A 27,401-nucleotide genomic window follows, 5' to 3' on the forward strand; every position below is an offset into this window, starting at 1 on the left:
TTTGTCAACATCATTTTCCCTAATGAGTCTTCTGAAAGCGTAGGGACTTTGAAAATATATTTTCAGTACTTCTCGATGGGGATGTGTTCTGTATTTATCACCACTGAAGGAACAGTGAAAGTGAACAGTCCAAAATTTTATTTTCTTCCATTTTAAATTCTTACGTATTAGTATAATATGACAATATGTAAGATGATTACACTTGTGGAAACCTGCTTATTTAGTTGGAACAAGAGTCTCTATTGGAACTTCTAAAATAACTTGGTTCAGTTCTACACATAATTCTAGGAATTAAGAATCTGAAGCTTGATTTTATACCATCTATTATGAAGTGTATATACTGTAAAGTACTATATACTATAAAGCATACTTTATACTTTTAAAATTTTTAGAATTGATTTTGCTGAAGCGTAGCCTGCAATTTTTTTGGAAACTAGGCATATAATTGAACAGCTTCTGAGTTAAAGTTACAACTCACTTATATAAAAGGCACTGACACTAAAAACGTGACAAGTCCTCATTTCAATGCCAACAAAGAACAATATTTTTTGCAAGCTTTCACACACAGAAAATTTGTAAGTCACATAAAAGTTCCAACTGAAACCCAAACATTTTCCAATTTTATTTTCCTAAAGCCCTTTGGTTTGACACCTAATTTAATTCCCAGAGAGTGAGAAGGGAATATTTGGCCTTATTGTGCTCTGGGATCTTAAAGCTCAGCATGTTGCTAACATCCGCGCATCACTGGAAAGAGGCCTTGCATGCCCCCAGGCACTTTTTTTCACATCTTGACTGCATTTTCTCAACTGAATTACCCCCACCCGTTTGGCAGACAAAAGGCTCAGAGGTACGCTCTGACTCAAAGGCTTCACTTTGTAAGGGAAAGTCACTCTTAATTGAGATTTCATTTCTTGTGCCATCCCTGGGAAGTACTAACAGCTTCAGTCACCCAAGGAATCACTGAGGTTTTCTGTTCTCCGATATGGGTGCCCTCAACAGAAAGTTATATCTGGACCAAGTGAATACATAGGAGCAACATTCAGTTTCTGTTGGCTCAAAACCAATGTGAATAGGCGAGTAATTAGAAAATGCAACAAATGAGAAACAATCTGAATTCAAGCTAAGGTCAAGAACCACGTTTTTGCTAGTATGTAAAGCAGAGAGAGGAAAATAAAACCCCACGACTACCCTTTATCCACATCCTGTTGCTCCACATTTGTATTTATTGGTCTCTCTCCTTTCAATTTAAACATTCCTCATCTTCATATTTATCCACAAATTTTATTTAAAGGGAGAAATCACAAATATAAACCAACACTAAAATCTCCCCTGTGCTTCTAAATAACAGCCTAATTTCATTTCTTACCTTTCTGTGATAAGAAGAGAGCAAGCAGCAGAACTGTTCACAAACAGTAATACCAGAAGTCAGGTTTCTATTTCTCAGGGTGAAACCAGTTTGAAAGTAACTATTTTCAATCAAATATGCAATGCTAGTAACTATGGAATTCAGGCGTAATTAACCATATAATAACTTTGTAAAAATCATCAATGTAATCTGGACGTAGTTTGGAAAATACAGGTAAATAGCTATAGAAATATATGAGGATGGAGTGATCTAAATGACTTACCATCTGACACCAATGACCAGCAACTGTCTCAACAGGGACTATCAAGTGAATTCTTCTTTGTAGCCTAGACTGTTCTCCAAAGCATCTGTGCCACTCACTTCTCCACCGACCTCCAGACCCAGCAAGGGGGAAAAAAGCCCATCAGCCATCAAAACAGCACTTCATACTCCAGATGAAAAGCATCAGCAAGCCAAACAGTCCCATTCCTGAAGAAGAGCCGTGCCTCCTAAAAATGCTGGGAAACCACTCCCTAAAGTATGAAAAAGGAGATTGACAGGTAGATACAAGGGCTCCGAGGAGCTGAGCCAAAGGCCTGGCAGACTCCCTGGCACTACATTCCACGCAAAGGCAGAGCCGCCCAGCTGCAGTTGTCCAGCTCCCGGCCTTCCTTTGACAAACACCTTTTTCCCTTTCTGCTAGACGTGTGTCATTTCCACCGCTGCGCGCCGGCTACCCGCTAACGCCGACTGCCAAAACACCGGTGCGGCGGGGCTGCGGAAGGCAGGGGCTTGCGAGGGGGGCAGCCGGCCCCGCTCCCCGGCATCGCCCCAGCATCACCCCGAGGGTGCCCTTCGCATGGAGCTCTCAGCCCCCGTGCCCAGCCCAGGCTGGTGCCTCGGCAGCTTCCCCTCCAGCCTGGCCCAGCCCGAGTCCTGCTGGTTATGAGCACCGCTGGTAAGGATTGCACCCGCCAGTTTGTCCTGGCCCTCTGAATCTTATCTAGGACTAAATACAGCAAAAGCTTTGTAAGTGTGCAAATTAAAGTGAGCTTGGAGTGCAGAAAGCAAATGAATGTGTTGAAAATTGTGACTCATTCCTACATAACACAAATTTCTCTTAGACATATGCATTCGCACACTCACAGAAGATTTTAAATGTTAGGCCTTTAGAAAAGTTCCTGCATATAATTTTCTAAAGTATCTTTCAGGTTCTATTTGGAAGCAAATTAAAAAATAAAATACTCTATCAAAGACGTGTATCACTACGAGTTCAAAAGGGGTAAAATGATTCTGAGATGGAGTGCCATACATCAAGTCCCTCCACACTGTTGTAAGTCACTGATGTTCTTAGACTTTCCCTTTTCAGGTTAAAAATGTCTTGATTTCTTTCTCGTACGAGCATTGCTGTTTTGGAGGAGTGGAAGAGCAGAAAACAATTTTCTACATCTGCGGTGATTTTACATAATTTCCCCACACTCCATTACTTTCATTAGCTCACCTTTGCAGCTCAGCAATTCCTGCGTTTGCAAAGCAAAGTGGTGCTCTGGCAGCAGCGGCAGCAGCTCTTTGCAGGCGCTGTAGGTGGCATTTCCATCTGCAGCTATGAAATCAGGCAATTCCTGGAGGGTCTGGTTCTCCTACGCTCCCAGGAGGAGAAAGAGGGCCTGACTTCAGTATTACAGGGACAAACAGCATGGGCTAGAGCTGCACACCATCCCGACCCCACCGACCATCCCTGCTGCTGTGCAAAGAGGAACAAGGGCTGAGATTAAGCGAGGTCCGTATAACAAACAGCCACCGTCCTCGGGCTCCAGGACAGGGATTTACACCCACGTTTACACCCAGGGACAGTAGCGGCTTTGGGGCCAAAGCGAGCAGGAGCAGCCTGGGCCCATCCGAGCACACCACCGAATGTCCAAGGGGGGTGAGAGGCAGGAGCGCCGAGGGAAAGGGCAGAGGGTGGGCTGAAGGGGGTGCAGGAGGGTCGGGGGCTGTGCCCCACAGCTGAGGATCCCTGGCAGGAACAACACGGGAAGGAAGCAGGAAACACGCTGTCGCCTGTTCTCAGGATTTCATTTCAAGTCTTGAGAATCTCCTGTTTTCATGAAAAGAAAAGGAAAGAAACCCCCCTGTTTACTCCTTCTGGTATCAGAGAAAAAGATTAAAGTGAGAAAACTTTAAATGCTTCCTTATGCTTCCATGGGGTTTAAAATTTAGAAAGCAAATATGAAGACTTTACCGATCTATTTTTAACCTCATGATTCAGTCTGATTCAAGTATTTCAGATGTTTGTATGCGGCCACAGAGGGAATAAATCCTTCTTAACAAGACTTCCATATGCTAAATATGTGTGTGTATGTGTGAATTTTATGTATGTTTAATGACAAATGTCCAATTAGACATACGCATGCATTCAGAAGCATGGCACAACTACCCCACACTCAGAAATCAAAAGCAGAAAAAGGACAAAAGGACAGTATAAACTACAGAAGTCGTAAGACAGCGTCAGACAGAGAGAATTTTTGGTTTTCAAGTTGATCAATTTTCCCACTGAAAGTAGAGCTTTACAACCTCTGCCGAGCAGCCGCAGTGCCAAAAAAAAGGCTTAAGCTTTGAAATTTAAAGTATGAGCGAGAAGTAAGCCAGTGAATTACCTTTGGCTGTTTCTCCCACCTTACACCCATTGAAAATAACAGACGCACAATATATTTCCTGAGGAAACTTTATTGCTGTCAGTCCTGTGAAGCACACTGCTGAGGACAGTCGCACTGCATACGCTGCCTCCGCTGCGTGTTGAGCAATACAGGCGTGGGGAGAGAGGGCCTGAACTTCTCCCAGGGCCACACAGGGCATTCCTGACTATAGTGTCCCCGTGCCAGCTATTCTGCATGTGCCCCACGCCCTCCCAGTGTGGGCTTCTCTAATCTCTCCATGCCATCCATGTCCCTGTGTCCCAGGTACCTGGGTCCTTCAGGTAAGCATGAATATTAACCCACGTGTGACCCCTTTCCCTCCGCTGTGCCTCCATCCCCTGATCCTCACTGGATGCCACAGCCTGTTCCAGAGATAACATTTGCGTCCCCTCACCTTCCCCCTCCACGTTGCCTGACCAGGGGCTTTAATGCCCTCCTGTACCAGGACCTCCATCTCTTCCCATTTACCTCTCTTGTTAGATGCCTGTCAGCTCTCTCTTCCACGTTTTTCCATGTCTCTCGGCCAAAGATTTTTTAATGCATCTGACTCGCCTACCAGAGTTCCTCATGCCTCCTCCTTCCCTCATGCACCCTGTCCTCCTCGCTGCTTGTCCTCTCCATTTCCCCACCTCCCGCTGCAAGAGAACAGCACTCCCGGGTGTCTGGTCATCGGCTTCTCAAATTGTATCAGGAGACTAAGTGGGGAAGCTGGTTTGCTGGTCACCGTTAATGGATATGACTCTCAGCCACTTATTTATTTCTCTGTCAACAAAGTTATTCTGTTATCTATTATATGTCAATAACGGAGAGATATTCTGAGGTTTCCTTTAATTCCTCCACTGTCAGTTTGCTTGCTTCAGGCCAAACCCCCCAATTATTTATGTTTAAGACCATGAACTGAGGTGGTCATGCGATGTTTATGCATTTTAACATAAATTTATGCATTGTTTATGCATACAAACATAAACATAAATGCATTAAATGTTAAATGCATTTAAACGTTGCGTTTTAAAAGTCCTGCAATGTTTAAATGCTGCAGATGTGTAAACAGAAATGGCGTCTAGCTGAATGAAAGATCTTCCAGACTGCCCAGTTAAAAATGAGGTTTACACACAGTCTTCAAAGTGGAACAGGATTTACTCCATGTCCTTCCCTGAAAAATCACAAGTGCAGAAATTAAAACAGAAATGGCATGAAACATCCCAAGAAATTATGTCTCTAACACACGCAATCAGTAACTTTAACAATTTTTAAATATATAGCCATTTCCTACCTCACGTTCTTGATGTGCTTTTTCCAGGAGCGGGCTCAGGATATTGATTATGTCTGATTATGACAACAGTGTATCTATCTCCTTTCAGCGATGACGGCTGTATTGCTTGTCCCTTGCTATGGCTGCCCAGATTGGGAAAGGGCAGCGTGAGGAGAGTGTGAGGGTTTCAGCAGACCCTCCCTCAGCTCTCCCGCTGGCACGGCTTCCCCGCAGCCGTACCTCCCCCAGCCAGAGGAGCACCCCAGAAGTCGTCCTTGGCCAGGCAAGGAGGTTACCACGCAGACCAGACAGACTCGCTACCCCTCGGTGGGGAGTTCATGTGCTTTTGGGAGTGTGGGAATCCAGATTCTCTTGATGTAGGTGGGAAATGTCTCCACCTTTGATGCTTCAGCAAGCTCAAGGGCTGTTCCTCAGGCACAGCCAGCGTCTGCTGCAGTAAGGAAAAAAAAGGTTGTTTCCCAGAACCCGTCCTGGCTTTTCTGTGTCCAGCAGACAGTACAGACTTCCAGTCCAAATGACCAGAAAGGACTCAAAATTTATAGAACACAAACTTTTGGAAGCCTTACTGAGTGTGAGCCTTGCAACAAACTGCTGTCCGAAAGCCCTGACAGCTTTGTGCGCCTTTCCAGCAGCCCTCTGGCCACGGGCTCCCCCCAGGCCCCCCTGCCCGGCAGGGTTGGCTGGGGCAGAACCCAGCCTGGCAGCCTGCCGCAGATGGGGCTCATGGCTCAGCATGCCCCGGCGCAGCGGCGTGCATCCCTGCTGCAGCCCGCCGCGCATCCTCCGGCCTAAATCCCACCTAGGGCTGAGACGGAGAAGGCAGTAAATACACGCACACACACACACGTGCTAGTCTATATGACTGTGTGAGCCCCGTTGTCCGGCTAAGAAAAACTCTGGTGTTTGCGCGTTGAATGATCAATGAACCGGTCTCGGTAAGTGATTGCTTATTGCCTCTTGGTTAGTAGTCTGCCCTCCGCGTAAAATTCCTAGGCAAATCGATCACGCAAGCACATAAGACTTTAGGGCCTGACTGCTTTAAAAATACAGCTGGGTTAAGGGACCTGGTTACAAAATGGTTCCAATTTGTAGCGCCGACAGGACCTTAATAGTATCCTATAGGCAAGCACAAGCCCTAGGCTGTCTCATTTGTATTATTCCTTGTTCTGCTTTCTCTTTCTTTTTAAATAAGGAACAATACAAAGAATGAGAACTCAAAATCCAAGTCATGCTGTCAGGAAGAATAATGGATCTATTCTGTACAAAAATGCCTGTATTGTTGGTTTGTTTACTTCAGCTGTTTCATGGCCATGCTGCTGTCAGAGCTCTGGAGACAAAGCCCCAGCTCCGAGCCTGCTTCTGGGTGCTGGGCAGGGAGATCTTCCCCCTCTGTGCTTTTACCCGGGTGGCAACAGAAGTCGGTGTCGGAGCAGCACACTCCACCCACCCCCATGAGCAATGCTGAGGACGGGAGCTGGGAGATAAATCAGAGACACCCAGGCTTCCCATTAAATCCAGCCCTTCTACAAGATCCAATCTCTCAATGGCACATGGGAATTTCCAGGCAAAAAGCCTGTTAAGCATGCAAGGGAGTTAGGCATGGCTAGTACAGCTCTGCACATCTGTGAGGAGGCTTAAACCTCTGTGCCTTTCACGGGAAGGGCGTCTCCAAACACTATACTCTGCTTCATGTCACCCCAGCAGTGACTAGTACACTGTCGGAATGTCTCTATTAGATTGATGACAAGGAGGGGGTTTTAGAGACTCCCAATTCGAATAAATAACTCAACAAAAATATAGCTATAGCAACCACAATCCGCTAGGAACTTTCTAAAAAAAAATAGAGAGTTACAGTTCTACAATAAATCTAAACAAGGATCTAAATAAGAAAACAAAGACAACGGGTAAAGGAAGGGGTAGATTGCACAACCTACAAAGAAAGAATCAGCACAGTGGACTGACATGCATATTAATGGCTGTGTATTTTTGGTTTTGTGGGTTCTGATCTCTTCTAAAATCTATTTTTAAGCAGTTTCTGGAATGATGATTAAAAAAAAAAAGATGTTCCAGTCATGGGCTACAAAACTACAAGAAGAATAATTACATCTGACTGGCAAGTTAAACCCCAGAATGGAGAAAGCGATTTCCGAATCTCAGAACAGCTTACGGAAGAAACAATCCTGCTACTTTATGCTGTTGATTTTTAAAGAAGACATTCTCATTCTAGTTAAGCAATCCGAGCTTCTTAAAGAAATAGCGTCATAGCAGGCTTTTTTGACTAAAACAGGAATAAATGCATTTCCATAATTAGTTTCTTTAATTGCCAAGAAAAAGTCTTGGCAATTCATCAGCCCCCAGCGCTGATGAATTAGCTGCGCTGCTGCCACGTCTGTGAAACAACGCGTCAATAGAGTGGCTGGAGATGCTCTCTGCAACACAGAGCGTAACGCAGCAGAGCTGTAAACAATGCAGGGACCCAAAGCAAAAACAGCAAACGTTTTGATGGTAAATTCGACTTAGTTGAGCCAGCTTCATGCAATGTTATTTTAATTCAGTGTTACAAAAATATGCCGTCATGTGAAGTATTTTCAAATGCCTGTGACAATGTTAGTGTGAAAATTTCTTTAACTCATCCAGTTCATTCCTAGACGATGTTTCCTGCCAGCTACATTCACCACAAATGCTGTCTGGTAAATAGCAGCTGCAAAGGAAGGATAAGGATGCCAGGGTACACTTCAGTAAACACTCCTTCTCAGTAACTCACTATATCCTGGGCCAAGCAAGCTAATATACATTCACAGCCGTGTTTAAAAATCCTCAAGCACAGCAGGACTTTGCTTTCGTAACTCCCTCAAAGGTGAGGATAGGAAATAAAGATTAAGGGCATGCCCGTACTTAGCGCTGCCTTTGTGTAAAGGGACTCAGCAAGGTGCAGCACTTTGGGCCAGCAGCCCGCCTGTACCGTGCTGGTGCTCAGAGGGCCTTTGCCTCGCACGACTGCGGCTGTGCTCGCAGCACATTCTTGCGGCAGCACGTTGCACGCTGGCCGCACACCCAGGGTGGGCACGCTCCCCTGACACCCATCCTGGGCTCTTCGGGCTGCACCCTGCCTTTTGACTGGCAGCGCTGAAATGCGAAGGCCTGGAATGAAACCGAGCTATTCTCATGCCTCTTCTTGTCTCCTCACATAGATCGGCTTGCAAAAGCAAGCCGACACCTTTCCCCACGCGCTGCCAGGCAGCAGGGAGGAAATAGGGGTGAAGGCTGGGATCGGCTGCAGCCAGGCCGGCTCAGCATGTACCCCCTCGGCAGAGCCCTAACGGCACCTGCGAAGGATGAAGCTGCTGTTGAGCAGCTCTTCCCCGAAAGCTTGTCCAGAAGCAGCTCCCCGGGGAGGACTGCTGGAGCCGGACAAGCCACAGTGACCGGCCTGGGATGCTATTGCAGGCGCCAAAAGCCAGAAGCAGAGACAGGGTTTCCAGGAGCCACACCTGTGGGGCTAAAGACACACGCAGGGCAAGCAGCTCTCCCAGGGGAAAAGATTAGTGCCCGCTGGCGTCACTGCCTCTCCGCCAGAAGTTATCAGTCTCGCAAAGGCACTAAGGAAACTGCCGGTGTGAATGGCCCTAATCTGCTTCTCCTGCAGCCCCTGATAACCCGGGCAGCGGCCGGGCAAACAGTGCGCTCGCCCAGTGCCAGGAGGAGCTGAAGCAAAACCACCTTTTGCCAGCGCAGAGGATGCAAAAAATCAGGATCTACCCATAGCCCCATGCAAAATTATCCTAGAGCTCCGGTGACCGAGCACCCTGCGGAACACTCGCTTAAAGCACACGTACAACCCCCCGCCGGCAGTTTCAGCTGACCCCGACTTACGCAGGAGCCGGCCAAGGGGACGCTAGCAGGCGTGCAGTGCTATCCAGGAGCTCATTCCTCCCACATCACTACTGACTTTACGCTGCTGAAACCTTCCCTGCCTTCTCCCTGGTATCTTCAGTTATACAGTTTTTTCCCTAGGTGGCTGCGCACCAATTCGTTTGATTAACCAGGCAGCGAGCAGGGTAGGAAAATTGTGGACTGCAAGGAGAAAAGACAGAAAAAGTAAAGAGAAATGACATCATCAGGAAGTTTCATGACAGCTTTTGTCATACAAAAGGAGACAAAGGTAGGAGTGGGTAGAGGGCCTGCAACAGCCGCAGAAGAATGAAAAGAAATGAAAAAAATTAAAAAACGAAAGAAAAAAAAATTTGTTGCCGTCTCTCTTCTCCCATCCCTCCCCTCTCCCCCTCAAAAAAACGAGGGGGAGAAAAGCAGACACATCAGCAACGCTTCCAGAAGCTCACAGGGAGGAGAGCGCACCTAACCTCCTCGTCACAGCACGGCTGTAACCAGGTGAGCTGCACAGGGGGGAGAACAAGGGGCAAAAATTGACTATTACAACGTGATGAACCTTTGCTCCAGAGAAGCCTGGTACATCAAACCTAATGCTGAGTGAACATCACTGGCTCCACCTTCCCAGCAACAGCCTTGGACAAGAAACGGGAGGTGCCAAAGGAGACCCTGTGGTTGCTAGTAGAGCACCAGTGTCGGTACGGCCCGAGGTGCCCTGGTCATCGGTATTGCACTCGATTAATTAAACAACCTAACCTCATATACAAAAGAAACCCACACTCCACGGCTCAGAAGCTTTCAAGCAGTGATGACCGTAGTCATCACCGGCACTGCTTGAATAGTACCTTGTGACAGATTTTAAAAGCGATTGACAAACAATAGCTAAATAACACAAAAGCCCTGTAAATAAGAATAACCTTTCCCACATACAGCAAAGCAAGACTCTCGCTGATAGGTACTGGGGGAAAGGAGAGGGAAAAATGTGGTGATATCATCACATAAAATGAAATTACTCCTACGGTGCAAAACTTTCAAGATTTTTTTCTCTCTTTCTAGCTACCTCTCATATTTTAGGTTGCATTACTTAGATGGTTGAGCCCACTAAGGACTGAATTTCTAGCCATTTCACCTTCTCCAATAGTTTACTGACATTTATTACCTAAAATATAAAAGTCCAAACAGTTCAAAACAAAGAAAACATAGGTCAGGAGAGCTGAACAAAACCGAGAGTGTGGGAGGAAAACAGTCCTGTGAGAAGCTGCTTCAGCACTAGACAAATAAAATCCCCTCTCTCTGGATACAAAGACATAACTCTTATTTATGTGAATGGGAAACATGCTCATGCACTGAGGGGGGAATAACTACCATAGATCAGCAGAACGACTGCACTGGAGATCGCTAAAACCAGACTACATGTGCAATGAATGTGAAAACCATTTCAGCCATCTGGGCTATATAATTTTTCACAGATGCTTTCGTAGCTGGATGGACCTTGTTGCCTCTCTTTTCCCTGACATTTCTCCAATGTTTACAAACTGCTTTCTGTGACCTGTAGGACGGTACTGCATAAAAATTTAGTCTGTTCCTTTCTGCCACCATCCCAAGTGTTCAAATGGACCTCTGTAGCCACTTCTCCTTCCAGAAGGATTCTGCAAAAACGCCCTGTTCAGCCGGATGCAGCCACCTGGCAGGCATTCAGTCCAATAGGACGTCCACACAGACTCCAGTACAACCACCTCCGTAGATGGCTTCAAAAACCTCAAATTGCAAACAGCTTAAGCCATTGTGTAAAAAGCTTTTTCTTGGGTACCTAAAAAATACAGACCCCCACTGACTCATTAAGCTATAGGGATGCTGCTCACAGTTGCTATAGCTACCGAAATTAACCATCTCCCCTCCATAAAAGAGGACCACCACGAAAACAAAACAAGAAACTCTTACTACGTTTCATTCAGCTGCCTCAGAACAGTTTTGCAAGTCTGAGGCATTAAAAAAAGTAGAGAAAACTGCATGCTAGACTTCATGAGCTACCCGTGGTTTAGAGTATGTTAGCTGGATTTTAACCAACTGGATTTAGCTGGGGAGATTCTATTATTATTATTTTTTTCATTCCTTTTGTAGCTCTTGTGCAGAATAGCAGGTTATTGTCACACGATGTGGTAACTCTGGTTCTAGGGCACATAGCACCCAATAAAATAAAATCTAACTATTTGACATAAAACACTGAACCTGCCCAAACCTACATTTCTGGTTCTAGTTTGTTTTAAAATATGTCTGAAGGATAACTTTTCTTCTGGCAGGCATTACTCCTGACTACGAACTGTCTGTCCTCTGAATCCAGCAGAAACAGAGGTCTGAAATACATGCTGTTTTGCAGGCTTGGGCTAGTTGAGTAACCATGTGCCCAAGTCTGATTCGAGACACATCTATGTTGCCGATTGATCTGGATCTGGTATTGCACAGACCTGGTCTTAATGGCAAGGTAAGCAGGATGGATGTCTGTGGGATCATGGTGCTAGCACCACCCGTTCCGATGGTCACTTTTATTTACATCTGGAGGTTGCATTTTTAGAGGCACGAAACTACTTCTGAATGGTATCCAACACCATAATGTTGAACAACCATAACCAGCGTGGTTCATAGCAATGGCACGCTGAGAACAGCCCGCACAAAAGAAACAGCTCAGGGTGAGTCTCATATATGTACGCAACGGCATCCCAATTTTGTAGAGGTTCTTCACGCACACCGAAGCAGCTGGCAATCTAGACCTGTGCTTTTGCACTTCATGCAGCTGGGACTGTGGTTCTCGGAGCATTTCTCTGATGGCAAGGGTAGTTTAACCAGCCCTAGCTCCCCTTCTCCTTTGGACATTGGTGCCCACCCCACTCTTCTCCCTCTGCTCTGCCAAAGCCAACTATTTATGCAGCTGTGTGGTGAAATGTATCAAGGAGCTGATGTGGGCGGGGAGAAAAGAAACCAGGAATAAAATCCTAGGCTATTTTTCCGGCCAGATCACTTCTGTGATCAGGTACATCAGGAAGCCACATGAATGCTTTTGTTGGCATAGCCTGGGGTGGGAGAGAGGGAAGAGGGAAGGCTGCTTTATGGAGGTGTTATTCCAACAGCGCTGCTCCTGGATGTGGAGCCACAGCCAAAGCAGTCTCCTGCGTCCCTGAGAAGTGGGATTTGTGTGCACAGTTCAGGCATTCATTAGTAATGGCTGGGCCCCCTTTTTAAACCTTCCCTCCTTCTCACGGGGTGTGGGGGGAAACAGGCTCATGTGGTTCTGCTAGAATAAAGTTCAAGCCTTGTAAAGCTAAATAAAGCTAGGCACCGGTTTTATAAGCTTGGTAATAGTGCCCTGTGGAAACAGGCCATGACTACAACCATGGCGGTTTCTAACTGCATCTTTACGTGGCGTCCCAAGTCTGTCACACTGATATTTTTAAAGGGCTTTGAAGCAAGAATGATCACTGTTGTTAAGACTAGGCAGTTTTACATCTTTTAAACTCCAGCCATCAATGAGACAAAACTAGGTAAGCATTTTATATAAATCTGCAGGAAACTGAAGAAGTTGAGGCTTGCTCCGTGACCTATCACAGTTACTATTAATCTTAATACACAAAACCAACTACATATAACAGCTAAGCTTGACTCACTGCATTCCCTCCCTTTACTCCAGAAAACTGTCTTGTGTTTACTGTTACATACACAAAAACTAGAGATTGCCGAAGAAAGAAAAAAATCTTTACCCCCAAGTCTAAAACCTCAACTTCCAAATCACTGTTTTTTGAAATAACTACAGCTTATCAGGAATAAAGCTGCCTGTGACTCCTGAGGTTAGCCAAGCTCCAAGAAGCTTCATTTCAAGCCTCTTCTCCCTCCATGGGGAATATTGCAAGCGAAAACTTCCCGGTATCTCCTCAAAGAAGGGCTGTCTCAATGACAGGAACTGCTAAAAGGATGGGGTGCTTTTCCTTGTACAATGTCAGAGGCCACATGACAAAGCACAGCTGAAACCTAAGCAACAAAAAGAAAAGGTGGAAGTCCGAATTTCCGTTCATTTGTGATATGGAAATACACTTTATTTAAAGGAAGCAAGAGGTGTTGGACCATCCAAAGGTTTTACAGCTAACTGAATCAGCTGCTCTCACCCGTTGCAACGTGTATCAGTTTTGCAGATGGGTCCTGGAAGACTATGGGGAGAGCAGCAGAGATACGAACCATAATGTGATAGAGAACAGGAGTCCTCTGTTTTGAAACCTGTTAAGCAACAAGACCATATAAAACTGAAGAACTAAATACTTGCTTTCCTCCTCCTACCACAGTTCACAAACAGAAAACAATTCACAAGCACTGCAAGCTCCTGCTGGTCATTTTTAACTTGATTTTGTTTTTAGTCCGGAAACAATCACAAGCATGCAAACACAACACACAAAATTCATTGCCCTTCATGTGTTGGCTCTCTTCTTATTTGGAAATTAAATACTTCTCTCTAAATAAACCATCCCTCCTACAATAATCTTAGATGTGCTGTAGCATTTAGGGACTTCTGAAGGAGTTTAAAGATGACATATGAACTGACACTTATATATGATGAAGTGAGGCCACTGCATTCAGCACTGAAACCTAATCCTCGCCGGGGCAGAACACAGCAACTGTTTCCAAGCCAGAGCAGCGCGGAGGTAAAAGCAAGCAGCGACCGCTTGGAAGCACGCAGGACTCGGGCAGGCGGTAGCTACCCCTGCGATACCTTATTTAAGGCAGGGCAGCAGAGCGTGGTTTCGCAGTGCTTGCAGCAGCACAACGCCCCGGCTTGCAGATGCTGAGCGGGAGGGAGCATCACTTTTGGCCGCGCAGGGCCCTCTGGAGCACGGGTTCAGAATTGGGACAGAGGAAGATCGCTGCCCAGGCGGATTCCTGCTCCCTGCTGCAGGCCGGTAATTCCTGCTCTGGTTCCGATCAACACCGATTCTTGAAGAATTCAGCTGGATTTTTGGAATTGCCTTGCTCACAGACTGTCCCTGCTCACCCACACCACTCACCACACTGAGCCTGCATTTTAAGATTTATTTTTTGGTCTTGTTTTGGTCCTCGCATTGCAAACAGATTTGACCTCAACTACATTATCTTCCCATCCAAATCTTACCACCTTAACATTCAGAGGTTTGAATTCTTCCATTTGTGAAAACAACACCTTCTGATTTTCAAACCTATTTTAAAATAGCAGGAGGATACCGCATATCACTTTTAACATGTATCTGGTGTTACCTGGACGTGCCTGGTCCCTCAGTGACTTCATCCATTCCTGCCTCACTGGGCAAAAGAGGTTTTGCATAGACACGGCGAGTTGGCTACTACTGTTTCATGCGCTACTCTCAGAAGCTAGCAAGGAACGACTGGTACCCTAGATTGTGGACATCCCACTCTCAAATTCTGTAGCTTGCACTCCTTAATGTCCTACAGTGGCTTAAACTCATGTGTAAGAGGCAGATTCCAGGGCCTTTTCCATTCAGGGTTTTGCACCTCCAGAGTACATGTTTTCAAAGTCTTTGCAATAGCAAGGGCTGAATTTTACTGCTGACGTAACTTCTCCTTTATTTATTTTAATGAAAGCTGTCTTTCTCATGTAATCACTATATTCAGTAACTAGGGATTAGCAAAAATACCAAATATCATGAGAAATCTAATAAACCGAAGAGAGACAACAATATTCACCACTTGTTCTACACTCCCACTATTGCTCTTGCCAGTGGATCTGGGCCAACAGTTTAGATAATGGAAAACATTTGCAAAGAGGTCTTAATGCGTGAAGAACACTTAACTTTTCATATGATGGAATTCAGCAATATTTTCCTGACAGTGTGGGGCAGTGCTTCTCCAGTGAGGTTTGCCCCAAGTGCTTGCACAACCTTACGTGACTGACAGAAGATCTGCTGGCTTAGAAAACTACTGCAGTAGCCAAGTCAGTCCACTGCATTTTTGCACAACAGGTAGGAACAACTGTTCAAAAGGTGTTTTTTTTTCTTAGGGATGTAATTTCCGGTCCCCTAAGAATAAAGGGGAGCATCAACCATTTCAAAAAAGAAACCATGTTTTTTCCTGGATTCCTTGCAGAATACCTTTATAAAATTATCTTGCCAGATGAACTTTGACATGTGAAGAACAACAGTAAATAATCATGTATACTGGGTGAAAGTGAAAAGCTGTATTTTTTTAAAGTAAGATTCAGAGACGCACCAGTCAAAATCTAAATTACTCTATGGAATAATTACTGGCTTAAGACTGGGCAAATACCTTCCCTGTATTTACATATCTTATACTTGAATCAAAGTGCAACCTGAGCTGTAAAATTCCTGTGTTTGGAAGCCTAACAAGCAAGTACAGTAGATTAACTGTAGGGCCCAGGAAATGCTTTGATCCACAGCTCAAGAGGAACGTAAAGCAAACAGGCACTACAGACACTGCTAACGCATTTAAAGATTTTGTTGTTTCTGTTTCACTAACCATGTTAACTGTTATCAGGTGTCTAACACCATTAAGATGAGTGACAAAGGGGTGAGAATTCAGGTCAGATTAGGAAAAAGAAGAGGTTACAGGCTATTTAGATAAATTGCATCTTTTCAAACAGGCTAGTTCAGGTTGAAATTTACCCTAAGGAAGCCAGAGAATTGTCTGAGGGGATCTCGATGTTGTTAGCGCTGCTGCTGGACCCTCCTGAGTGGAGGCTCCAGCTGGTGTTCCAGAGGCTGTGAAAAGGCAAATACAGCGCCTCATTTTGGTACCTTCCGTTTAGACAGCACTTTATTATCTGTCTTTCAGTCATAAACTTTAAAATGTCACCGGTAATTCCTTTGAAAGCTCTCAAATCTAATTCCCCTTGGGCTTGGTAGTCTGAAAAAGATTACATCTCTTGCAGACCAGAGAATTTTTGGTTTTGACAAAGCAGTAATTGCAATGATGCTCACAATAATGGCAAGAGAGAGAATAAGCATAACTTCTTATCTTCTATGTGCATGCCCAAATGTACGTACATTCTGAACTTTAAAAAACTGGTGTATTGCCAAGCAAGCAGAGGTTTCAAATACAAGACTCTTAAAGGATTACAGAATACAATAGAGGGTATAATTTACACCTGAGTTCTTGACACTTATTTGGCCTTTATGTCATATGGTCTATAACCAAATAAATGAAGAAAACCTTTTTGATAGCTGCCTCTAAGGCACTAACCTGCTTGCAAATCATTTGGCATAGTTGCTAACTAATAAAAACATATAGAGTATTAATCAATACACATCATCCATTTCCCTTTAGAAATGCTGAGATGATGGAAATCCTTCAAAAATTATAAATAAAATAAACATCTATTCCTGAAGTTAATGCATGAAAAAATAAGCACGCAGACCATATGTCTTAATATAAAAAATATTTCCCATTGAAAATGAGGATCTTATTTTTTCAGAAAAAACTTTGATAATAAAATCAGTGTTCAAGATATGGATATGCATTGATATACAGCATATAGAAAGTTTTGGTGATATGGTCAATAAAAAGTCATGATCTGGTTTATTATCCGTATTTTTCTACGTTACATTCCCCAGTCAAAACTAGAAAGCTACACTTTGTTGAATATCAACTTTTTGAAAAGTTGAGAGAACGTACGTTGTTAGTACTGGCAACGTTACCTTTGGCTGTGGAAAGAACCCCATCATTGAGGATGGTTACAAACAGAATTAAACATCAGGGATATTCCTCAGCCACTGTAATGGTGGTTCAACACGCATGAAACAAAAATTCCTTCAACCAGCCAACCAAACAAATAAGAAATAAAAGCCCCATAATGGTGGACAAAACCAGTAGTCTTATAGCTGGATGTCCCGATATGGTTACAAGTGTAGCGTAGACATACCCATACATGGTTTATGTTACTTCGTTTTGCCAAATAATAAAACAAAGTCTTGTTCTGACAAGACGCTGGAAAGTGCTGTGGTGTCAGTCCAACAGGACAATTATACACGTATTTAAGAATAAAAATGTGGGTCATCTCAGTTCAACTATTTATGTGATTACAATTAAACTCATGCTGAAATGCCGTATCTTGCAAAATTGTGCTCCAGTTATGTTAGAACAGGAAATAAGAGTCACGAGTACGTGCTGTAACACTTTCTGAGCAAATCAGGTGGTAGCATCCACAGGCAACGTAACAGGGCTTGCAACAGGCCGTTCACCACTGCGCCCTGGGCACAGCCAGTGCACCCAGCTAACTACCACTAAGCAAAAAGTCTGTAAAAGTTGATGTATTTTTCCACACAAAAGCTTAATTATCTAATCTAATAGATAACAAATGTAGATTTCTCAGGGAGACATTAAGGGGACAGTGCCCTTCCCTGATCTTACGGATACCCAGTAACACTGGTTGACGTGATGACACAGCACCCACATCGTTGCATTGTTCCTTCTTCCTCCACTAATCTATGTGGCACCTTCATCTGGTCTGTTAATGAGAACGTATTTAATGTTAATAATTTGTACCTGAATAATTTAATAAAAGAATACTTACAGTTTTGGCTATTTGTCTGCTGACTATTTCTCCTGCTCTCTGACTTACAGAATAGAGATGACTAATGCCTGATGACAATCTGCAAAGCATGCAAGGTCAGGAGTAACTTGTGAAATTTTGGGGATTTTGACAAGATTTTAAGTCAAATTATGTGACTACCAGGTACTCTTACACACACACACAAGTTAACTGTAGAGAGAAAACAAACAAAATAACTGTAAAGAGATTAGTTAATTTTTTTCTCACAAATTTTGTAATGTTTCTCCAGTAATAGCATACTCATAAGCCTAAATTAATAATAACAGTGCAGTAGATTTTCTTAAAAAAACCTAGCTTGTGCAGTGGTAAAACATTAAAGTAACAGTTTTCTTCCTTTTACATAAGTAATGCAGAAAGACTTAGGCGAGCGCAAACAGCACGTCCCTATCTCACCCCCGAGACAGCGCTATCTCTCTGTTCTTTGTGCTCCTCTTCCACGACGAGATTGTCAGCAGCAGTGCCAGTGAGTCAAAAACAAGGGACGGGTTCTTAACTTTGATCAAAAATGAATTCAAGGACAAGATGAATACAACCACCACAAGATAACTTTCCATTCCTATTGATCTGGAGTGATCTGGCTTTTCAGAGATGGAAGAGCTATCCACTAATCTACTTCCTTAACTGACTCTCAACGATCCATTACTCAAATGGTTTGAGCTATTGGCAATCTGTTAATTCTACTAATCAACTTTTTTGGTCCTTCAGTGCTAGGTGAACACAAATAAGCCACACACACACACAAAACAAAACAAAACAAAACAAATAAATCTGGCTGATCATAAGGCAAAGATGGTCCCATGGCAGTCTGCAGTCATTTTTGGCATACACGAAAATCTGATGTCATTTAAGGGATGCTGGCAAGTTCTCAAAACACAACAAAATTTTGGATCCTCTAAAGAACAGATCACCTCCTGGCCAATATATTGTTACTTCAGTTATGGGAATCTCGTGTAACAAATTATCTTAACAGCATCACAATATTTATGATTAATGGACTTAGAAAAGAGAAAGTGGTAGCTGACTAGATCAGATTTTGCTCCCACTTTTCTGACAGCTCTGAAAGAAGGAAAGAAGGAAAGGAAGAAAGTTTCCCAGTGACTCTTACCCCAGCTTTCCAAAATCTTCTTAGCTTTCATTATTTCTCTTACAATGAATCAACAAAAATCCTTCTTTCCACTGTTGTCAGCTATTTGGCTCCCTATTCTTCATATGTTTTTAGTCACTGGATCTAACTCATACCTCCTGCAGGGAGTCAATCTTTGATTCACAGGCTCATTTCCTTAAAAATTGGGTCTGTTGCCTCCCACGGTCTTGTCCTGTCCCAAGCAGACAGTCCAAAAGCAATCAACAAAGAGGTTGTCCCCTCTCTCTTCATGCTAACTGCTACTTGAATTCAACATATATCTAGATGATTCAATATTAATTTTTGTCACTGTTGTTCCAGATGCCAAAAAGAGTCTTCATTTTACATGCAAACACCAAAACAATGAAGTAAAATAGCAAAGCAGTGTAACTTTATTAATTAACTTTTTTAAGGGAGGTGAAACAGTCAAGGGCAGCTTCAAAGTAAATGACTAGCTACAGCAAAATGCTCCATGCTTTGCTCAGTCACCTCTGGCATAAGCTGGTCCTTAAATACATCAAACTGCCGAGAAACAAAATAAATGAAGAAGCAGAAAAGCCAAAGGACTTTGATAATAATTATAGTATGCTTTATATAGTTTTAAAATTTTCAGATACTGACACATTGCATTTTAATTTGCTAAAATGAGGTCTCCTTTCATGAAAAAAATTTAGGTCAATCACACATATGCTTAAAATGAGAAACGGCTATGAAAAACCTACCTTGCTACTGAATACATTTTGATGGTTCCTAAGAAGCAGTACTGACTACTGCGTTCTCCTCGTTACCAGAGAGAGGTAAAAATGCCCGTGATGTAAGTAATTTTTCCGTTTGTACCAAAGACAGATCAGTGTGAGTAAGAACTGTACTGTATGAATTACAAATATGTGTGGGCTCCACACAGTTGTAGTCTCTTGCACAGTAAGAGCAAATCTAAAACACATATTAGAGCCCGATACGAGGCTAACAAGGCACTGGCACGATTAAGAGATGTTAGACTGTATTTTCAGCTGAAGGAGGAAGCAGTGACGACCACGTAACTGACTGAACATCTACCACTGACGTGGGTGACGCTGAAGCGAACAGTCCCTGATGCTGTGCAGCATGGATTTCCTTGCTACCTGTGTAGTCCAGTCTTTAAGCACATTATTCCTATCTTATTCTCTAACTAACCGTGGGAGGTATTTTTAAAGAACAGAACGCGCATCTTGTATATCCCTGTTACTCCAAGGAAGTTAATTGCTTGTAATTCCATCATATTTTATTTGAAAATGTACTTCCCAACTGACTCATTTCTAGCATATCAGCAATACTGATGTAATGCTCTTTAATGTGGATCTGTTCTCAATTCAGGACAGATGCAGGCTATTTTTTTGCAGCCACAGGGATAATCAAATCACTTAGCATGGTGTATAAAACAGAGGAATTGATTCTGGAGGCTTACTTAGGATTCCATCAAACTGTCAGTAAGCATGCAGAAAAATTAAGGCTTACATAACTAACCAATTTTAAAGAAAAAATATGGGTTTTGCAATGTATCCTCTTAAGAAATAAACAAAATGTTAAGCTCTGCCATTAGGTGCCAGCCATGCTGTACATTTTAAACGTGTTGTAACCAGATGCTGTGATTCAGCTGTAGCGTAGTTGAAAGGCAACACGTTTCAGATGCAGTTATACGGTCTTGCAGCCCAAGTCCCATTTTCAAAATTGATTTAAACATTAACTGCTTGAGTTTTGAAAATCAGGAACAGAGCTCCAAAAGCACTGAAATCCTGTTCAGCAGCATAACCGCTCTTAGGTTTCTCTCTAGCATGAATAAAAGCCAATGACTCCAAAATTTCCATTTATGAAAACTGAAAAGCGTTATATATTTAAAAATGCCCTTGCAGTAGTAAATATAGAAATACTGGCATCATACTTCTATAAGAGCATCCATGTGTGATTTCTGCCTTCCTCCTGTATAGGACTAGCCAGCATGCCTCACGGTAAAATATGTGCAAAAAAGGAAGTTTTGTGAAAAATGATCAGAAATTCTGCAATGTTGCATAATACTTTCTGATTTTTTAAAAGCAGAATAGAAAAATTACTAGTAACTGGTATACACTGATAAAAGTCACACAAAAGGGAATATAAAATTGAAGATGGGTCCATTTATCTTTCTCTAAGATGGAAAAAGTCAGCATTATAAAACTAGCCATTTAATTGACTTTCCATGCTTAAAAATGAAACAACGAATGTGTTTATTAGAGCAAGATTGCATGAGTAATTGAAAGTGACCTATTTCTTCTAAAATGATGAGCAATGTGCCACCCAGTTCTTTTTCTTAAAAAACCAAACACCTCAAAGCCCCCAAGCCCCCAGGTTAAAAAGGAATTCTGAGCTCTTCACTTCAGACTGTGATTTTTGAAGCCCCGTTCCCTGTGGAGCGCAGGCTTCAGCCCTGCAGCCCAAGTCACGTCTCTCTGGGTGCAGCCCTGCTGCAGCCAGCGCAGCCTTGCTCCCCGTCGAAGGCAGGAGCAGGCTACATGCGCGCTCACCAGATGGCTTCAACACATGCTCGTTTTTCAGAGGTTCAGAGGATGCAGAGCTTCCAGAAGGAAGGAGTCTGCATTTGTATCTTACACCTCACTGATGCACATGACAAAGTTTGCTTCCTTCTTGGGATAGTCTCCTCCGCACCAGGGCTGGCCTTAGTCTTAAATTTGCTGTTTGTGAAGCCCTTCACTAGCGAAACCAGGATTTCTCTGGATAAAAGAAGTATAAATAAAAAATCTTCTTATGTTATTATTATTTGCTTGTGCAAATCCATGCTAGCATTTGTTCCACAGGGCTGGATCACGGCCTTGAGGAACCTTGTCCCCAAACATTCACGGCCTACATCAAAGGAAACGTGGACTTTGCAAAGTGCAAATTTTAATGTGGTCCAGCCAGGAAAACCTCAGTGTTTATGCACTGAAACAAAAGAGAACAGCACTGGGCCAAAGACTGGAAAAGATAGCAATTGCAGTATCCGCATCGTTACGTTGCAGGTTACTCCTACTCTGTCATCCACCTTTTTGAAAACATGTAGTAGTGCCAGGTCTTGATGCCCCAGCATCCAATTTTTCTACTTTGAAAGGCTTTTGCCTGCACTGGAATTTGCAGCTGGGAGGAATGGCCGACGAACTAAGTCCATACGGCGAACTTTGGCATAAGGCAAAGGCAAGAACATCTGCTGCCACCATGAACAGCTTGTTGGCTGAGTTTGGCTGCGGAGGAGTGCCAAACAACTGATCTGCTTTCCCACCTCTCCGGTTTGGCTGGTAGACCCCATGTGAATTAATCTAAAACACACAATACACTGAGCATAGCCTACTTGCCTCTGATCACAAAGGCATTATTTAGATCGATTCCTCCAGAAAGCGAAGATTTAAGGATCTGTCTTTGCATTCTGAGCACCACATTCCTCAAATCACAGCCACTCTCTCTCTGTCTTTTAACTTTAGCTTTACTGCTCATTTTACTGCTGTTTGGGTTTTTTTAATATACTTTTGAGTTTTTTTGTTCCTGTAAATTGTAGTCATTCTAACACTGAGAGCCAAATCCCACTTTCATTTGTGGAAATGGAAAACATTTTCTGATTTTCTGGCAATTTATAGGTATATCCTGTCCTAAACTGTTTTGTCAGGCAGAAATAGGAACCATTTGGTTAACTCCTAACTTAAATATGCAAAACACTCACGCATTCCTCAAACCATCTTCAAATCATTTTTACTAAAAGTGTAAAGATATTAGATTTAAAATACACATATAGCATACATTAGGTAACTGAGATGGCTACATCAGTAAGGAGAAGGATTGGGAAGTTTTTCTTTTGGCTCACATAATGATTTACTGCATGCACCTCTGGAGAAAGCTGAACATTGTGTCTCAGTTTTCCTATCCCCTGTATGGTGGTCCTCATGTCTATCCCCCTACCTTGCTGAAGTATTTGGAAGAATGTTTAATTAGCATACCCCTGTGCTGTGCTTTAGATGACGTACATGGAAAGGATGCTTAGCATGGTTTAGTCATCTGTATAAAAGACAAGTTCTATGGATGATGAAACTTTATACATATGTGTTAAACAGTTATACAGACAATGAATATGACTTACAGGTGAGGTTACCTTGTTCCATTGATTGTATGAATTCTACAGACTACAGGAACTAATTTTCCTGTCTATCCCCATGTCTCCATTGCTTCTTAAATAAAACTACCTGAAAATCTAACAATATTTCCTTTTTATAAAAAAACCCAAAAACTAAAAAATCACCCATCAATATACTGAGAGACCAAAGAAGGCACTGATACAGCCTGACCTGCCTGGCTAGCTAGCAGCCTTGCAGAAAAGCACTGGGGGCTCCTGTTGGACTTTGAGTTGAACATGGGCCAGTGATGCACCCTTGCAGTGATGGAAACTAGCTGTATACCAGGTTGCATAAGCAAGATAGGGAGAAGTTTTTTCTCTTTTCTCCAGCACCTGAAACCACATCCAAAGCACTGTGGCCAATTTGGCCCTTCAGCACAAGAGAAATACAGATAAATTGGAGAGAAATGCAGCAGAGGCCAAAGAGTTGTGAGGCTGGACCCAGCCCAAACACTGCCACGTTTGCTTACCCTGGCAAAGAGAAGGCAGAAGGGCAACCTAACCATAGTCTTCACCTACCAAAATCAAGGTTGTAGAGATGATAGAGCCAAACTCTTCTCAGAGATGCATGACAACAGGAAAAGAGCCAACAGTTACAAACTGCAGCAAGAGGAATTCTGATTAGACACAAGGACAAAATTCTTCACAGTGAGAGCGGTTCAGCACTGGAAGGGGTGGCCAGGGAGTCAGCAGAATCAGCATCCCTGAAGACAGTCAAAAGTTGACAGGAACTGATCTACCTTTGAAGTTAGCCCTGCTTCAAGCAGGTGGCTGGGACTAGATGGTCTCCATAAACCCCTTTCGACTTAAATTATTACGTGATTCTATAATTTATGACTAATAAGAGACATCATTAATGTTCCCATTATTTGCTCTCTCCTCCCTCTCTCTCCCACCCCCTCCTTTCCCTAAGAAGGACATTGGCTCGCCAAGATGTACATAATTGTCTAAGAATATTCTCAAAAGTACACACTGTCCATGTAAGGTGTCAAGTATGAAACATTGGTGTTGGCAAAGAGCCAGATGCCAAAATATAAACTTCCAGAGCTCAGATGGATTTTTTACTTGTCAGATCTGTGTCATAATTGCTGTTTATCCACATTCTTCTTTGCTGACATGTATTTGCAGTCTTGCAGTCCCACTGATTTAGCTGGTCATTTTGTGTCTGTAAGGAACTGTATAATTAAATATTGTGATTTAAACCCTTCCAACACATTAATGGTACTTGCCAGTAAAGTTAAGCATGGGAAAGACTACATTTTCAGGGTCTGTATTTAGGCATTAGCTTTACATGTTTAAACGAATCTAAGCATCTTTTAGGGCCTGTCCCCACTGGCAAGTATATTGAAATTGAACATGATTCAGGAATAACTTCGTAGAAAAATTTATATTCCAAACTCGGAATGCCTAAGTTTTGGAAATCACTCACACACACTCTCCAAAGTATGAAAAATTAGTATGAAGATGATATTCTTACTTTGAAATAAGCATGTCTACCTGTAGAAAGTTAACCAGGAATATTTTATCTGAAATAATTATTCCTTAATTATTACTGAGACATTATTATTATCCAGACAGACTGTGCAGCCTATACATGAAATTCAAGCAAAAAAGCCAAAGTTCGATTACGAATAAGACAATCATATTATTATATTTTAGAACAATGCCAAATTTTAAAGGTTAATAGCCTGCTTCGGTTCCTCTCGGGGCAGATGGAGGACACCTCCTCCAATGGACTTCCAAGACTTTTCAGGCATTTCCAGCTCTCCTGTTCTGGCCTAGGAAGACACATGACTTCTTTGGCATCTTACGATTGCCAGATAAATGCCATTGCACTGTTAACAAAGCACAAGACAGCCTCAGAAAAAAGTGAAAGTTAGACCTGTAATAGTTATGTTGCTTTGAAGATATCCCAGTCTGATATTTTGTATTCAAGTTTCAGCTCAGAGGTAGGCAAACTTTTATGGCCGAGTTATTAACTCCTGAAAATAGAGCTCTGTAATAGAAATGCTGACAGACGCTTTAGTACGGCAGTGCTATTGGGCACTGCTATAGTCATCAGTTTTAATGAGAGCTGTTAATACCACCTCAGTCCAAATGGTTGCCCTGGGCTGACTTCTCGAGCTGCGCACAGGTGCTCTCAGCCAAAAATGTAATGAAGGTTATTACATTATCAATGAGGCACAGATGTACATCCTGTCTGAACTCAAGGTGGTGTTACTGCCAAGCAGGCACCTCTTTCAGCAGTCCCAGGCCTGTTTATATCAATATGCTGTTCCAGCTCAGTGAACCCAAGCACAGCCTTCTGCTTCTCCATGGCATCGCCAGTGAGAGAAGGAGCAACTTTTAAGAACGCAAGAAGGATTTACCCCTGATGTGCAGGTGGATCACAAAAAATAAAACCAAACAACACTAACCCTGGATTGGTTTGTGATAGTCTTTGAACTCTGAATTAATGCATTTGGGTCTGGGCGGCTTCAGCATTTCACAGCAGCTCCTCCTTTTCACCAAGCACAATAACAATATTGGCTTGAGGGAAAACTCTCTCTCACATCTGTGCTCCCTCTTCTTCGTCTCCTCTGAAATCCTATGTACTTGTCATTGGATTTGCATGCTTTCCAAGCCATGCTTCACACTTTGCTCATTAGTGCTCATGTTCACTCACTTCACTATACAGATCACACAAGCAAGTCACATTTCTATTTTTTTAAAGCATCTCTTGCTTTTTTAGTAAATATACACAAAATTTTCAGGCACATCCTGAGTAATGGAATCTATATTGCCAGATGTGGATACTAGAACGGGTTACATTTCTACTGAGATAACACCTGGGCATTCAGAAGCCAATCTGAAATGAGCCATAACCTCCGCTGAAGCCATCCTTCTTCCTTTGCCCTCCCAGGACACCAGCCTGAGGGATGCAGTACTGCAAGAGGGCTGATGTAAATGAGAAATGGCATCTCATCAGAAGAAAGAGCATGTTTGCTTTAGCAGAGGAGGACAACTGCTCACAGATCTCAGCTGGCACAGTGATGCTACTGTGCTCCCCAGAAGCATATGTTATACCTGGAAGGACTGACACATAGGTAAAGGAGCCAAGCAAGCATCGCAAATTCTATTGTATTAAAGACTGAGGGTGCGTATGCATTTGTGTATGTGCACGCATATACATACGTGTGCATACACACAGGAAAGAGACAGAGCTGGCCAAGACAGCCACAATCACTCAGGCATCCTAAAAGTAATTATTGATGGATTCTGCCTGGAGAATAATGAATGTCCTGCCTTCCCCCTAGCCTTCCTCTTCATCTTTGGCCAGTTCAGACTTTACTATCCAATGCAACTAAAGTGCTGAAGTCAAGCTATTTATGGTTTCACAACTGTCCCTCCATGACTTAAGGGACAGACAAAGATGAACCCTCTCCACCAGACTGCATCTGGGATCCCTAGCTTTGATCCAACATAAATGATAGGTTGAATGGTCTCCATGCCGAAATCTCTGGCACTGTATTGTGTAGGTGATACCAGTGATTCTCTGGCATTAAATCTGTGCTCTAGAACCATGCTGGAAGCTGAGTCACTGCAACGAGAGGACAACATGGAGCTGAACAATGGAGGCAATCAAAGCGGAGCACAGGCTGCAGTGTGACAGCTAAAGGTAGAGATAGGTACCCTAGAGATAGAGGTAGTGGTTAAGACGTAACCGGATCATTCAGCTCTGGTCCTGGACACTGCAGGTGCTAAGTAAGCTCTGGTTCCCAAATATCCCCCAACACAATGTTTGGAAGTGGTCTGACAAGTCAACCTGGAAACGCAGCAAGAGCAGAAATCAATGAGTTTGATGGTTTGAGCTTTGAAATAGAACGGCTTTAGATAATTATTTTCCTTAAAAAAATACCAGCCTTGTTCTTGTAAAGGATTAGATGACTGTGATAAGCAAAGCTATATTTAGGTGAGCAATACGAAAACTGGAAGGAAACAAGACAGGAGCTATTGCTCCAGCCAAGCAGAAGCAATACTGCCACAGAGCACTATTTTTAAATCAGGAGATGCAGGCTAGGGCTGTTTTATTTCTAGCAAGAGTAAAGCTGCACTCCCTCATGCCTCCTTAGTTGAATGCCTAAGCGGAGAAATATTATATGAATGGAGATGCTCTTGTTCTGCATTTCTCAGCAGCAAGTATAGAGTAATCGAGTTTCAATTTATGGCTAGGCTACCCTAGCATGCTCCTGTATTCTTGTTAGCATCCAAGTGGAAAGAAGTCAATGTCTCAGTATGCACAGACCTCCCCTCTGTCAGCAGGCAGTCT

General features: G+C 43.1%; 1 protein-coding gene across 5 annotated transcripts in view; it reads right to left on the reverse strand.

Annotated features, from left to right (window-relative positions):
- Positions 1-27,401, reverse strand: part of LOC140649244 (SAM and SH3 domain-containing protein 1-like) — a 578,691-nt gene that overhangs the window by 147,536 nt on the left and 403,754 nt on the right. Inside the window, exon 1 of one of the 5 annotated variants that reach the window (XM_072856154.1) lies at positions 1,629-1,878. The exons of the other annotated variants lie outside the window; for them this stretch is intronic. Coding sequence (XP_072712255.1) covers positions 1,629-1,631 — 3 coding nt within the window. The 5' untranslated portion in view covers positions 1,632-1,878. Of the gene's footprint in view, positions 1-1,628; positions 1,879-27,401 lie in introns of those variants that run through there. 5 annotated transcript variants of the gene reach the window in all.

Source organism: Ciconia boyciana, chromosome 3, assembly GCF_034638445.1.
Source record: "Ciconia boyciana chromosome 3, ASM3463844v1, whole genome shotgun sequence".
Taxonomy (NCBI): Eukaryota; Metazoa; Chordata; class Aves; order Ciconiiformes; family Ciconiidae; genus Ciconia; species Ciconia boyciana.